This window comes from Podarcis liolepis, assembly GCF_965112155.1.
Source record: "Podarcis liolepis genome assembly, chromosome: 11".
Classification (NCBI taxonomy): domain Eukaryota; kingdom Metazoa; phylum Chordata; class Lepidosauria; order Squamata; family Lacertidae; genus Podarcis; species Podarcis liolepis.
In genome coordinates, this window is record NC_139565.1 from 41,079,693 (window position 1) to 41,095,205 (window position 15,513).

A 15,513-nucleotide genomic window follows, 5' to 3' on the forward strand; every position below is an offset into this window, starting at 1 on the left:
GGTGTGTATGATTATATGTGAGTGCTTGGATATGCATGTGGGTTTATGACACACAGTGTAACACAACAGCAGTCTGCCCCACCCAAAAAACCCAGATGAAATGAAGAAAACCAGGGACTGGAAATCCAGGGGTAGATTTTTGTATGCGAGGAGCGTGAACTTAGTTCTGGCACTAAAAACAAACTCAGGCTGAACATGTGCTCATATGTGCTCTGTTTCTGAACATTAAGTGTGTCTGCCTCTGGGGATCCATGGGGCTTGAGATCCAAAGCCCCCGGCACCCCACCCCAATGCCCCTTTAGGGCTTTCCATGTATTATTGCCAGCAGAATTGCTGGTAGAACCTTTCTGCCCCCCTGGACACAGCTGGGCTTCCAAGGTGGCAGAGAGACATTTACATACAGTGGGGTGAGGTGGGCATGGTAGACCTGCATTTTTAAAATGGGAAAATCATACATTCTCATGTAGAACATATAGTTTGGATGATCTATGGACATGCTTATATTAGCCACCATTTTAGAAAAAGCATTTTTTCCTGTGTGAATGTCTCTTCCAAGAAGGCATTTCTCAAATGCAGTTTTAGAATGTCCTTATATTGAAAATAAGAATATACATATTTTCAAAAAATCTGCCGCTTGATCAATCAGGAACAATGTTTTCATCAACCAAGAGGCTTTTAATTGATTAGTCTAATCAGTCAATCAAACTAAATGATAGAGTCTATCCTCTAAGCTTGACTGAATTTAAAAGCAAGACAATCAAAAATCTAGTCTGTGCTCCTACTGTCATCTAGCAAAACTACTTCTAAATCACATCTCAGGTTGGTGATGGCGAATAGGAATTCTATGAAAATGAACCTCCATGATTGAAGTTAGTTTTCATCATGCCTCTTCTGAAATAAATAATATTCTTATGATCAAATAAGGAAGGCGGGTATGCACTGCAGTAACTAAACATAATGTAATTTCCAATATAATTATTCTCTTCTGGGGGGGGAGAGAATAATAATTTAAACTTTATGCTTATTACTACTCACTGGAGTACATTTTCCTCCCTTGACAAGGAGGCTGTCAAAACAGATAATTATGGAAATGCTAGAAATAGTTTGAAAGAAGACAGGAGCTGTCACAAAAAGTTTCTTCTTTTTAACATTTCACCTTGTATCCGACTGTGCAATTCAGAAGCCATTTAGTTTTTATTACTGCATAGCAAACACACGGTGCATTAGAAATGAAAAGCAGTTATTTACCGTATTTTCTATTCCAAGCCACTTTCAGACTTCCCACAGTAGCTAAAGGAACTTACAAATGAATTCAATTTCACATTAAAATGCAACTTAGAGTTTGCTTTAAAAAAAATAAAAAACAACAGCCCACTATCTCCAGCCTTAAAGAAGCAGAACAGCTTTTTTAAACTTAAGTTTAACTCACCAGATGGCATTCAGGTTATTCCAATGAAAACATCAGAGTACATTAGAAGAGCCTTGCTGGATCAGCCGAAAGACCTATCTGCTCCAGCATTTTGTTCTCACAGTAGCCAGCCAGAGGAATATGGAAATTCTGCTCCCAAGCAGAATTCTCCTGCTCAAGGTCCTCAGCAACTGGAGGCAATATAGCCATTATAGTATACTTCATGAAATTGTCTCATCCCATTTAAAAGCCATCCAAATTGGTAGCCATCACTATATTTTATGCTAGCAAATTGCATAGTTTAACTATGTACTGTGTAAAGAAGTACTTTATTTTGTTTGTTCTATTATCTCCCAATATACAACTTCACTGGATGATCCCAGGTTCTAGCATTTCTGTAAGGGGAGATGGAGAACAAGGGCTCAGCTAAATGCTACACATGAACTCTTGCAACAAAAACACTCGCAAACAAACCACTGGAGGAAGATTTGAAGCAGATGGGGTGCTTAACTCTTAGCTTGCCCACCACTTCTACACTCCAAATCAGCAGCCAGGTTGGGTTGCTTGCTGGGACAAGGTGGTTTGAGCATATAACACCAATCCTAACCAGACAACACCGGCTGCTGATTAGTTTCTGGGCCCAATTCAAAGTGCTGGTTCTGACCAATAAAGCCTTAAATGACTCATGATTGTGATACCATAAAGACCACCTCTCCCCATGTGAACCGACCTGGATTCTGCAATCATCACCCGAGGCCCTTCTCATGTGCCTCCTCCACAAGGCCCAGAGGGTTGCAACACGAGAAAGGACCTTTTCTGCAGTGGCTCCCCATTTGGGGAATGCTCTCCCCAAGGAGGCTTGTCTGGCACCTTTCTTACAAATCTTCAGATGCCAGGTAAAAACGTTCCTCTTCTCCCAGGCCTTTGGCTAATTAAACAATCTATGGCCTTTTAAATCGTGTGTGGCTGGGGTGGGTTGTATTATTTTTGTTTGTTACTATGTTAAGTATTGTGCTTTTATCCTGTAAACCATCCTGTGATCCTTGGAAGAAGGGTGGTACAAAAATGTAATAAATAAAAATAACTTTCAGTTAGGCTTACTCATTAGTGGAAGCAGCAATAATATATTGATATAGTTTGGAGATGAGGAACCAAATAACTGTTTGGATTCACACAAAATACTTTATGAAAGGCAAATGTATGAGTGGGGCAAATACTAGGAATAAAATCTGGACGTTCTAGAATCTAGAAATTATGTCTAAAAATTTCCTTTGCTTGAAAGTTCTATCAATATTGCTGCAGTTAGTAGCTAACTTTAAGCAGAGAGGTACAGGGTCTGTACACTGATTCAGAACAATTCTTGACTAAAGCCACTTTCAATTATGAACACTACACTGGAGCTACAAACTCTTTGAACAATCCTCCCACATGGATTCCTTGCAGCCATTTTTATAGATTCCCTCTCTTCCTAAGATTTGTCACACTGGCCAGGAGAGCTCCATTTCAGACAACAACTACTACTCCTTCTATTTTTATTAAAGCTTTCAATAATATAATAACTATAAAAATACAAACAAAACAGGTGAAGTATAGAGCCCTCACAGGCAAGGAGAGCTCCAAGACAGAGACAGAAAGGTGAGAGAGAACAGACAGGACCTAGAGGCCTAAAAGGCAGCATTTCATGCACCCCAAACAGCACATAGTGCATTGTTGTGCATTGGTGTGATTTGAGAATGATACCATGGTGCAACACAAGTGAGACTTCAGTATAGAAGTCCAGGGAAACCCACGATCCATTCCATTTCACATGTATCACTGGCAAGCCATGTGTTCCCCATCTTGTATTTATGCACAAAGAACTGCTTTCTGACTGAAGTCATTAGGCAAATAAAATAATCTGTAGTTTCACCTAGATGCAATGTAGTCTCTCTTACCTCAAATGTGGGTGGATCTTTTCTTTTTTTCCTAATCCAAGCTGCAAAAAAAATATTAAAACAGAGGTCAAACATTTTTTAAAAAAACTGTTCATAATTGTATCAATAATACAGATTATGTATCTGAAGGCCACTTAAATTAAGGACTTGAATGCCAGAAGGCAAATGAATTACGGAAGGACATGGAGATTGGTGCTAGATGGCTCTTGCAGTCAGAGCAGCAGAAAATAGCTGTCATCAAGAATGCTAGAAAATTAGGCATGGCATCAACACATAGCACCCACAGCACAGGACATCCCCGTTCCACAAGCACTTGACTTTCCACTTTCTAAACCTTCACCTGACACCACTAAACACATGAAATGCACTTCCACACACACAGAAGGTTTAGGAACTGGTTCTGCAAGAACTGAAACTGAAGTTTTCAGAACGCCAAATGATTTGCCACCAAAAAGCAGCAATGCATAAAAGATCAACCCACTGAGTCATCCCTAACAATTTCCCACATTTGTCTCCCAGGCCAGCTTGTGCTTTTCTCCAATAATTCCTAAAGCAAGATTCTTGACACCTAGCCTGGCATAATGGTTAGAATATAACACTACGACGGAGGTGACCCAAGTTCAAATCCAAACTCAACCACAAAACTCACTGGTTGATCTTAAGCCAATCACTATCCTTCAGCCTAACCTACCTTACAAGGTGGCTTGTGAGGAAAACATAGAAAAGGAGAACTCTGTACACCACCATTAGCTCCTTGGAGGAAGGGTACACGTAATAACAAAACATTTCCCCCCTAATTTCTGACTTAAAACTGCAGGAACTTTAACTCTGGCCTTCTTTAAGTCCATTCAGCTCCTGGACAAGCTCTCTCATAACAAACTAGCTCTGTCATGTGTAGATCATCCTGTCAAGGGTAAGGGGAGGGGACAGGTAACTGCTAATCAGGTGAACATGTGAGGTAAGATTTTTGTCTGTTTAGACTGTCTCTTGCATTCCTAGAAAATGTCATAAGGGAAACACTGGAAGAGCGGGGGTGGCATTACATGTGCCTGTTGTATTGCCAATGAGTAAAAAGTCAGTAAGCACAGATATATTGTGTTGTATCCAAGGAAGTTGTCTCATTAGCTCAAGAACTTCCACCTGCTCTACAGGATTTCTCCTCCCTGTCCTCATGTGCCCTCCCCCAGTCTTCTCTGGAAGGCTGGGGAAAACCCCAGTACAGATTTGGGGAGGAGACATGGGGGAAAATGAAAGGGAAAGGAAGAGGAAGCCTCATTGCGTGGGTGGAAGTCCTTGTACTAACAGGATGACTTTGTTGAATACAACCAAGTAGGTTGTACCCAACTAGGTTTACTCAGAATAGATCCACTGAAATTAATGGCCCCAAGTTAGTCATGTCCATGAATTTCAATGGGTTTATTCTCAGTATGATTAGCATTGGATATAACCCACTGAGGCTCCTCTGACTGACATCAGGAGTAAGGTAAAAAGTAATACAAATTCTGCTTCCAAGCACTGGCGGAGGAAGAGGAGTGCGGGAGGAGTGCACCGCCCCCGACAGCGCAATTCCGGTGGGGTGTCATCACAGCTGCCCCCCCTGGGCGCCCCGTCTCCGCAGGTGGCGTGCCACACTCACAGGAAGTGTGCCACACCCCTGCAGGTGGCACACCACGCCCCCGGGATGCGCACCAGCCCCGCCCCGTCTGCTCTCCACCCCCCAGTGCTGGAGCATGAAGCTCCGCCACTGCTTCCAAGATGAGGCCCAAACTCTAATTGTGGCAAAGAAATGAGGTGGACAAATCTCCTTATTGCTGATAACCGAAAGGCGGGGGGGGGGGTGACAAGTTGTTTCTGCCATACATAACCTGTCTTCCCTACTCAAGGCAGAAGAGTAAATCTGCTAGAAAGCGGTGGACCTTATCCCTATCTTTTAAAGATTATTTTGGAAAGTCTGTTTCTATCCTCAGAAGAATGGAAAGGGAGTCCTTTGCCTTCTCAGAATTTGGTATACCACTGATGTAGCTGTCTTTGCTTTGCTGATCATAGTTATTACTAATGTTATAGCAACAGCAATAACTGTAATTAGTTTATGCACAGCCAAACAATGCTGATGATGCTTCTAGACCAATGTTCCTTCTCAAACACTTTCCTCCCATTGTTGCTGCCCTCCTCTAACTCCTTCTCAGTTTATTTATGTATTTCAGAAATGTAGGGACCAGAATTGGATGTAAAATAAAATATAATTAATTAAACAAGAACCTGCTTACAGTCAAGCTGTAATTTTATTCCAACATTTATATCTATCCTTTCAATACCATACTTTCAAAATTAAAACATGTATCAATAAATTAAAACACAGTATTAAAACTACCACCAGCAACAACAAAATAAAACAGCACTAAGGAACAGTATAATAAAACCATTATCTGCACAAAGCAAAAAACAGGACCTGTGCCAGTTCAGCATAATTCCTAACCCTAGTTTATTAAGACAAGAATGAGAGTTAGGCCCACATTCCTCTCCCTAACCTCAACTATCATGGCGTCTTCAAATGTGTTTGCAGTTGTTTCAGTACTGCCAACTGTGGTTTAAAATCACATTACATACCACAACATGAAGCCATCTTGGTTAATGAGCCAAAATCAAACCACAAAATAGGTAAAAAAGGTAAAGGAACACCTGACCATTAGGTCCAGTCGTGACCGACTCTGGGGTTGCGGCGCTCATCTCGCTTTACTGGCCGAGGGAGCCGGCGTACAGCTTCCGGGTCATGTGGCCAGCATGACTAAGCCGCTTCTGGCGAACCAGAGCAACGCACGGAAACGCCGTTTACCTTCCCGCCAGAGCGGTTCCTATTTATCTACTTGCACTTTGACGTGCTTTCGAACTGCTAGGTTGGCAGGAGCAGGGACTGAGCAATGGGAGCTCACCCCGTTGCGGGGATTTGAACCACTGACCTTCTGATCAGCAAGTCCAAGGCTCTGTGGTTTAACCCACAGAGCCACCTCTCTCTTGTTTTTACCAATTGTCTTTCTATTAGTAAAGTGGCAATGAGGTTGAGCAATATTATCATAAAATGAGAATGAAAAAGAATCAGTAATACTAATCACAAAACCAAAGGGTTAAAGGGAGTGCATTTTTTTATTGTTGATTTCTCTAATATTCTTACCTACATACTAAGCTTTGAGTCAGAACAAAATGTAGTTAATGTGATTTTACTCTTATTTTCATTTTGGGAATGGCTCCTTATGACAGGCATTTCCAATATTATTTATTTTACACAATGTATAGTCTCTACAGAGTTGAACAGAGGATGTTTACAAGAAGCTTAAATCCAGCCAATAACAATGTTTCCCTTCATATTGCCCAAAAATACAGCTTCTTCAAATCCATAAATTCTTTATCTCATCTTTATTATTGCTTAGCATCCATTCCCCCATATTTTTCCTTTACTTTCACTAAACCTCTTCTAGATGTGCAGGACAGTAAAACCTCCATTGCAGTTTAGAAAAATCATTGTTGACGTGAAGGCAGACAAAATCTTTGCAATTATTAGAATTGTTCTTTGCCCTTTCAGCTTGAAAATGCATCCAGTGCAATCAACTTCTAGAAAAACATTTACATAAACCAGAATGCTTTCATTCAGTCTCAGCCAAAATAGCTTCTATTTGGAACAGTATAAAAGGCAAAGAAAACACACACACACACAGATGAAGTCCAATTCTACAAAGTTCTCATCAAACCTTTTGTAAATCCACTGACTGCAATTCCAATTTTCTAATTACATAGTTGTAATTAATTATATAAATACGGTATGGTACTATCCACAGTCTGTGCTTGTGATAACGCTACATTTGTCTGAAAGGAATTTAGCAAGATAAACTGGACATTTCATACCTTGAGACCTTGGCATTCTTTCATCAGCACTCATTTGCATTCTCATTAGTATGCATGAGATTTTCATTGAACTTTAAGGCTTCTACTGGCATATAACACATTGTAATGAGCGTAAAAGTGAGCATGCAAATTAAAACTCCCATTAATCACTAAATGGTACCCATTAAAAAGAGAGAGAGAGTGAAGGACTAGAATAGACAGGCTGTAAAATGCAGCATGAGGCACACAAACTCCTAAATCTCAACACAGAAAATGACAGATACCTTTTCATGAGGACCAGTGACATGTATGAAGAAGGTAAGTTACTAGATACAGTAAGTGACAATTTAGAATAAAAATGATAAAAAGGTTATTGACAGCCTGCATCCACAAGATAATGCCTTTGGCAAAAGGCACATTGCTTCCTTTCTTGGAAGGGAACCCTGACAACAGCAAGGAAAGGTGTTACTTACACATGTTATCCATGCTAATTGGGGATTCATTCATGTATTTCCTCAAACCATGGTTGTCATGTTGTTGGTTTGGACATGGGGCACTCATGTTCAAACGCTTGGTCTGCCATGTAGCTTATGTGTTGTGTTCATGGAGAAAATCATACACACTTAGCCTAATTGTACCTCTCAGGATTGTTGGGAGTATGGGGGGGGGGAATGTGTGTTGTATACATCCAAGACTCTTAGAACAGAGGGAGAAACCCCCACAAAAAACTGTCCACTTAAACAAATGACATGCTGACTTCAACTCCTGGACATCCCAAAAATCTAAAAACCCTGTCTTCAGAACAAGCTTCAATCCTTGAGGAATTCCACAGTCGAAGGACATTCACCAAGAATATTATTCTGTGTACCAGTGGCATAGATATATTATTGTCAAAATGCATTCCTGGTTCCTATGAGCAATCACAATGAAAGTGAAGGAAAGGGAAATTGGATCAAATGGTACTGTGTTTCAAGGTTTGCTGGTCAAAACAAGCCTGAAGAAAACAGACTATAGAAAACTGGGGGAGAGGGGCGTACTGGAAGCTCATTCGGTTAAAGAAGTGAGCCATACATTTACAGTGGTACCTCAGGTTAAGAACTTAATTCATTCCGGAGGTCCGTTCTTAACCTGAAACTGTTCTTAACCGGAAGCACCACTTTAGCTAATAGGGCCTCCTCCTGCTGCTGCGCCACCGGAACGCAATTTCTGTTCTTATCCTGAAGCAAAGTTCTTAACCCGAGGTACTATTTCTGGGTTAGCAGAGTCTGTAACCTGAAGCGTCTGTAACCCGAGGTACCACTGTAGTTATAATCCCATAAACTATCTGCAAGGGCACCCCACCCATCACCTCCTTCTAAATCTGTGCAATCTTGTTCATGTTTTACAGAACTGGAAAAATATGAAATCCCACAGTGGAGGCCTTAATCATGAGCAACAATTTTCACTATCTAGTATTGTTATAAGCACTGAGATAATGTAGAGGAAATGCTCTGAACATTAAAAAAAAAAAAGTTATATCAATCCCAGTACAGTATTATTAAAACCTACTTCTTTCTCCTATTACAGAAACAGCCTCAGATAAAAAAGAGGGAGAATACAATTCTCATTTCTCCCACCATTTCCAAACAGAAGATTTCAGCAGTTAACATGTTAACTGGAAAAATCCAGTTAATGTTGTTCTTTGCATTTAAGCACCTACATTTTTCTCTGCTCTGTCATAAACAAGAATACACTGCACACCTCCTCTGCCCAAATAATGGATGGGGAAACAAAGCAGTCTGAACATTTTCTTCCCATTCCCTGAAAGGAACTGTGCTTAAAGAGAGAAAGAGACCATTGCCTATTCATAACACTTTTTATTTCCCTTCTCTTCACAAATCCTTCCAATTCAATGCCACTATAATCACAAAGGGAAAAAAATGTTATGGTAATTATAAGCATGAGCAAGTGTTGTGTTAAAAATGCAAATGCTGCTAATAAAAGTATGCCTTGCCACACATGGTTTATTTTCTGTGCCGGAAAGCCAAATAAACTGCCCAGATTTGCAAATGTATCCTACGCTTCAGAAAGCCATAGAAAAAAGGCATTTTGCACTTGTGTCTTCTTTTCTTATCCATGGTCACTTAAAACAAGGCCATTTTCTCAATCCCTAATTATAAAGTTGTGCATTGTTTTTATCCTACTTGATGTTAAATCATATGATGCATTTTAAACATATGTACTTTTTACTTTCCCTACTTAAGAGCCATACTTTCGGAGTTCAAAGAGAGGGAAAATAGGTGGCATCCCACCTGCATAATGTACAGTACTTCCACTTCCACAAGCAGAATGTTTGTTTGCTTCTCCTCCTCTCTGCATCATCATCAACCTTTTATTCGACCGTCAGTCAGAAAAAAGTACATTTGTCAATACACAGTTAAAGCATCCAGGAAGATTTTAGAGCTTAGCCAACACTAAAATGGGCTAAACAGATAGCCCCATATCAATACAGTCAATTATAGTCTTGTGACGCTTAAAAGCTAAAAAAAAGAAATTTGGCCACCAAGGAAGGTATAGCTCTAGCGACATTATTCAGCAAGTGTAAAACCTGGTTTTCTCCGGGTAGGGAGCTAAATTGACATAGGAGTGGGTCTATAAAATTTTCCTCCTCTCTGCAGTTCTTCATGTGCTCCCAAAATCTGCTCTGGAGGCTTGGGGGAGCCTCTGGGACAGATGAGTGGCAGCAGGGAAGGGAGGAAGGGAAATTCCATTGCATCTGCTGGTGCAACACTGGATCTCGCCCATTGTGTTTGAGGTTAGACAGAAAATTCAGAGATGGTACGTCAAGATATACCAGTCTGCTGCAATAGCCTTTTCAGTGGTTCCTCCACCTGCCACAATGGACTAAGGGAAAAGTAATAACTGGACAAGCCAGAATGATGGGTGCCAAGTGGAAACAAAATCTGACCATCTTAAGAAATCTTAAGGCAAGGGCTAGGCTTAGACGCTCTGTTGTGTCCTTTCAATTCAGCCTGGGAGAATTACAAGTCACTTTATCATACATTACTTTAGCTGTCTCAAAAATGTATTACCTTCCCATTCTGTGGGTATGTCCCCCGCTTCATACTGGTGTTCTTTTATACCAAAAGCTTCTACAAATCTTCTCTCTTTAATGAGCTGACCTATTTCAAAGAGAAAAAAGGCTGATTAAGAACATTACATAAAACATTCACATGCACAGGTGAACATTTTATATTCTTCAATGCTATTACTTATGTAGATATTTTGACTGAGAAAATTATATACTCTTTTTTCTCATCACTAGGTGTTGTTTAAATCTGGGTCTGTCTGCCTTCCCATCTCTTGCTTCATGGTCTAACCCATCTGCAGTACACACACACACACACACAGAGAGAGAGAGAGAGAGAGAGAGACCATTTTCTCTCAAGCTAGCTGCAATAATGGAAGTAAACTAAACTAAGCTGGGGAAAAGTTGTGTGTAAGAGAGAAGCAACAGCAAGATTAGGAGTGGGTGTAGGTAGGGTTCAGCACCTTTGCCGCAACTAAATAATATCCTGCACTGTTGTTGAGTGTGTAAACCCGGATCTGCCCAATCAAAGAGATGAAGTCGCTTCTACTTTGCATCAGAAGAAATGGAGCTACATTTTAGACTTCACAAGTAGACTGACTAAAAACAGTACACGAAGATTTCAACTCAGAGCAGGGTTTTAAAAGCCCTTTAGATTTCAATTCCATGCAAGTTTATATTTGCTATTGTACTGAATGGGACTTAACCAGGTAAGTGTGCATAGGATTGCAGCCTTAGAGTGACCCATTAACATCTCACTTCTTTTTACACTTAAAAGAAAAGGGAAAGGAGGGTGTTATTTCTCTGTTTTATACAGTACTTGATAATTTCTTCCACTCTACATATTTTCAGTAATTGTAAATTGTAATGTGTATGGGTTGCTCGTGTGTAAGTTGCCACCTCTCCAGGCTTTGTTGCCTTGCTAAACCTTTCAGTCTGGGCAGCCCTTCACTTCGTGGCTGCCTCAGTCGCTAGCAGAATCCGTCAGTGGGCGTTTCTTAAATCTTTTCCAACATAAAAGTTGTTTGACACCCAGTCTCCTCCTACTCTCGCTGCGCGGAAGTCTTCTGCGCAGGGTGGGCGTGGGTAGCAGAGGACCCGTGCTCTCCCCGCTGGTGTCCGGTGAAGAGTCCTGGAGCCCTCTCGCCGATTCCCCCATCAGCCCCTCTATATCCCTGGTGTTGCGCTGATTTGCTTCCCCATCTGCAGAGCTGCCTCTCTCCCTGCTGGGCCCTTCTCCAGCATCATTTGAGAGCCTTCCCTCCGCCTCTAGCTCCGATGTCAGTTCCCTGACATAAATGAACTGCACTATTAAAATAATTAAAGCAGTGTATCATTCTAGTATTGGATTTAAAGGGAAACAATTGTATAGCCTTTTAGTAGGAAGTCACATATATTAAATGTTTTGGAAGCAAATTAGAAGAGATTGATAGACTTTGGAAGAGCATAGACACTTGATCTCTGGGTCATGGGTTTGAGCCCCACATTGGGCAAAAGATTCCTGCATTGCAGGAGGTTGGACTAGATTACTAAATTCTATTATTCTATGAATCTCACCCCACTTCTATAGCCCTACCCCCAAGAGCTACAATTTTAGCAAAACATATGAAAGGATGTGTGATCTGTTTGGTCCATTGTCAACGTATGGCACCACTGCTAGACGGTATCTTGCCTTAAGGAACATTTTGGGTAGAAGCAGCCAAATTCTGCTTCCCACTGAGTGTTTTATTTATCTGGTCAACAGTGTAAAGCAGTAAGTAATTCTATTTTATGAAGTTATGTATTATTTATAAATGTCTAAGAGAAAGTTGCTTTGTAAAGAGTGTCATGCTGTTTGAACATTATCTGCTGTACAAATGAACTAAGGAAAATGCAAGACTGTATTAACTCCTCCTAAAGTTATGACAATTATTATTTTTTATTTACTGAATTTATATACCGCTCTATACCCGGAGGTCTCAGGGCGGTTTACAGAAAAGATCAACATAAAAACCACAATATATAAAATAAAAATAAAAACAACAACCCAGTAACACCCCAAAAAGAGCTACATTTTAAAAGGGCATAGGATGTCTATCGAAGGCCTGGTTAAAAAGCAACTTTTTGCCTGGCACCTAAAGGCATATAATGAATGCGCCAGGTGAACTTCCCTGGTGAGAGCATTCCACAGACAGAGCCACTGCAGAGAAGGCCCGTTCTCATGTTGCCACCTTCCAGACCTCTTGAGGAGGAGGCACACAATGAAGGGCCTCAGTAAATGATCTCAAGGTCTGGATAGGTTCATATGGGAAGAGGCAGTCCTTGAGGCATTGTGGTCCTGAGCTGTTTAAGGCTTTATAGGTCAAAGCCAGCACTTTGAATTGGTAGCCAGAGCAGTTGGACCAGGATTGGTATAATATGTTCAAACTATCTTGCTCTGGTGAGCAACCTGACCATTGAATTCTGCACTAGCTGGTTTCCAAACCGTCTTCAGAAGCAGCCCTACATATAACACATTGCAGTAATCTAACCTTGATGTTACCAGAACATAGACAACAGTATTTAGGCTATCCTTGTCCAGTTAGGGGAGTAACTGGGCCACCAGCCAAAGCTGATGGAAGGCACTCTGGGCCACTGAGGCCTCCTGAGCCTTGAGTGACAGCAAAGGATCCAGGAGTACCCCCAGGCTATGAACCTGCTCCTTCAGAGGAAGTGTAACCCCATCTAGAGCAGGTGACCTCCCACCCATCTGGTCTAGGGAACCACCCACTAACAGTGCCTCAGTCTTGTCTGGATTGAGCTTCAGTTTGTTGGCTCTCATCCAGTCTATTACTGAGGCAAGGCAAATGTTTCCACATGCATAATGACTTAGTTGAACTGTCTTTTCAGATTATGAGCCTGAGGGGAAGGAGAAAGTCCTAGTAGTAACTTTTGTAAGCTGCTCTGAGAGCCCTTTGAGCTCAAAAGCAGGGTGCAAATTCTGTATATAAATAGACTTCCTAATTTCAGAGGATGGGGTGGCTATGAGAGCTGCATGTTTCCCAGCACTTGCTCCAGATACAACTTGTCACTGACTGGAACGGGGGGAAAGGAAGATTATTTCCTTTCAAATAGCAGCAGCAACAGGAAGAAAGGGACTGGGTCCCACAAATGTACTAGCTGCCCCTGCTGGGAAGTTCAGGGGAGGACCATAGCACACTCATACTGCAAGTATAAAGATTACTCAAGCAGCTTGTAGAGACTGAGTGTATCTACTCATATTGCCACAGGTCACCAGTGTGTCCTGTACAGATACCTGAGCAACTTAAGAAGAGCTCTTTTCCTATCTTGGATGCTTCCCATCACATAGACACACTTTTTATTCAGCCATTACACACGCTGCGGTACCTTAGATACTAACCAATTCCTTATGACATAAACTTTCCGAGTGTCCACTTCATACACTGGATGAAGCTGACTTTAAGCCACAAATGCTTATGCCATAATAGGTGTGTTGGTCTTTAAAGTATCATAAGACTCCTTGGAGTTTTTGTTTTTGATTGTGTAGCACCACACTAACATGACTATTCTGAAATTGTTGTCACGTGAACCACTGTTGTCACAAGGCCAGTAAATTATTTTCATTTCCAAAATAAACACGTGAGACATGCTACAGAAGACTAAGAAATGCAATTAAAACTCAAACAAAACAGACACATAGGAAAGGTCCTACTATATACCAATTAACGAGATACATAATTAACTCTAATCATTCAAATAGCTGAAAATACATGCTCTTCAACTCATTTCTTATTGAAATATTTATCTCCAAAATCAAACAGAGCTGAATATTATCCTTAGATTAAACTCCTACAGTTAAACTAAGTCTGGCAGTAGGATTTTTTTTTAGTTTTCAATATTAAGGCATTTTGGGATAGAAACCACCAAATTTGTTACTAATTTCAAAGCAGTTATTTCATTTATTCCTGGCATAAATGCTTTCCTTTCAGGACCATTATCACAGACATTCAGTATTACTGAAAAATCAAGCACCAAAAATGCCAGCTGTCCATAGCAATCTTCCACCTCACCATTCTCTTCACCACTCTCTTCCTCTTGTGTGAATTTTCCTCAACCCCTCCCCACAAAATGTAACTACATTTAATGTTGACAACTGTTGCCTCTTCACACAGATTTGTTAACTAGATGGTTAACAAATCGTGATCAAGAAGGAACTCTAAATGCTGGTTTAACTTCAACCATTGTAAGAACTATTCTTGGCATATAGGGAATCTAAAAGGGAAACAATACATATGTGGCACATTTTTTAAGGAATGCTATGCGCAATTTGTCCAACTGATTATTTCCTGTAATTTTATGTGTCTGAAATGCCACTGCAAAATGCAGTATGTTCATTAGAGCACGTGTGGTATAGTGGTTAGAGTGTTGGACTAAGGACTTGGGAGACCAGGGTTCAAATTGCTACAGCCAGGAAGCTCACTGGATGACCTTAGGCCAGCCACTCATTCTCAGCCTAACCTATCTCACAGGATTGTTAAAATAAAATGGGAAGGAGAATACAATGTACACCACCTTGAAGTCCTTGGAGGAAAGGTGAGCTATAAATGTAAAAATAAAATAAATAAATGTAAATCAAAGTTGTTTCAAATTTAAAAGAAAGAATGAAAGAAAGTTATATTCCACCTACTTATTTCTATTTTATAACTATTTTATTTGAAGAAGAGATTTACAGGACAATCCTAACTGCAACAGGGAACATTGGGGCCAATGGTGCATTCAAAGCTCTGCTGGATCCTGCTGGTGGGAAAGCTATCCAGCCAGAGTAGTAGAAAATGACATTTCAGGCTTAAGGTGCTCATGTTGCTTTATTTAAGACACTGAAGTATACCTGTATGTTGACCTCCCTTCTTTTACAGGCAGAATAATTAGTTCTGTAGTTTTCTCATTTTTAGCAACACTCTTTGTAGTTAAAATGTGAGGATTTAATACTGAGGAATGCTGGAAAATACTCTAGAGAGATCAGACTTAAAACCCACCTGGGAATTGCTCTTCTTTGAAACTCATTTCAGCTCTCATCCATAATGAAAACTGTCCTCTGCTCAACATACCATTGCAAACCATATGAATTGTTGCATAACGGTACAACTGAACATAATCATTCTTAATTTAGAGCAAGTAATTTTTATAAATAATTATATCATGCTTCTGCCAGCCAGTCCATTTTTCAAAGATTGTCAATTTACTTCCAC

The 15,513-nt window shown here is 40.5% G+C and overlaps 1 protein-coding gene across 1 annotated transcript in view; it reads right to left on the reverse strand.

The window, feature by feature from the left end:
* NDUFAF2 (NADH:ubiquinone oxidoreductase complex assembly factor 2) overlaps positions 1 to 15,513 on the reverse strand; it is a 43,362-nt gene that overhangs the window by 2,933 nt on the left and 24,916 nt on the right. Inside the window, exons 2-3 of the mRNA XM_083465558.1 lie at positions 10,290 to 10,379; positions 3,343 to 3,383 (exon numbers count right to left, since the gene is read on the reverse strand). Coding sequence (XP_083321684.1) covers positions 3,343 to 3,383; positions 10,290 to 10,379 — 131 coding nt within the window. The remainder of the gene's footprint in view (positions 1 to 3,342; positions 3,384 to 10,289; positions 10,380 to 15,513) is intronic.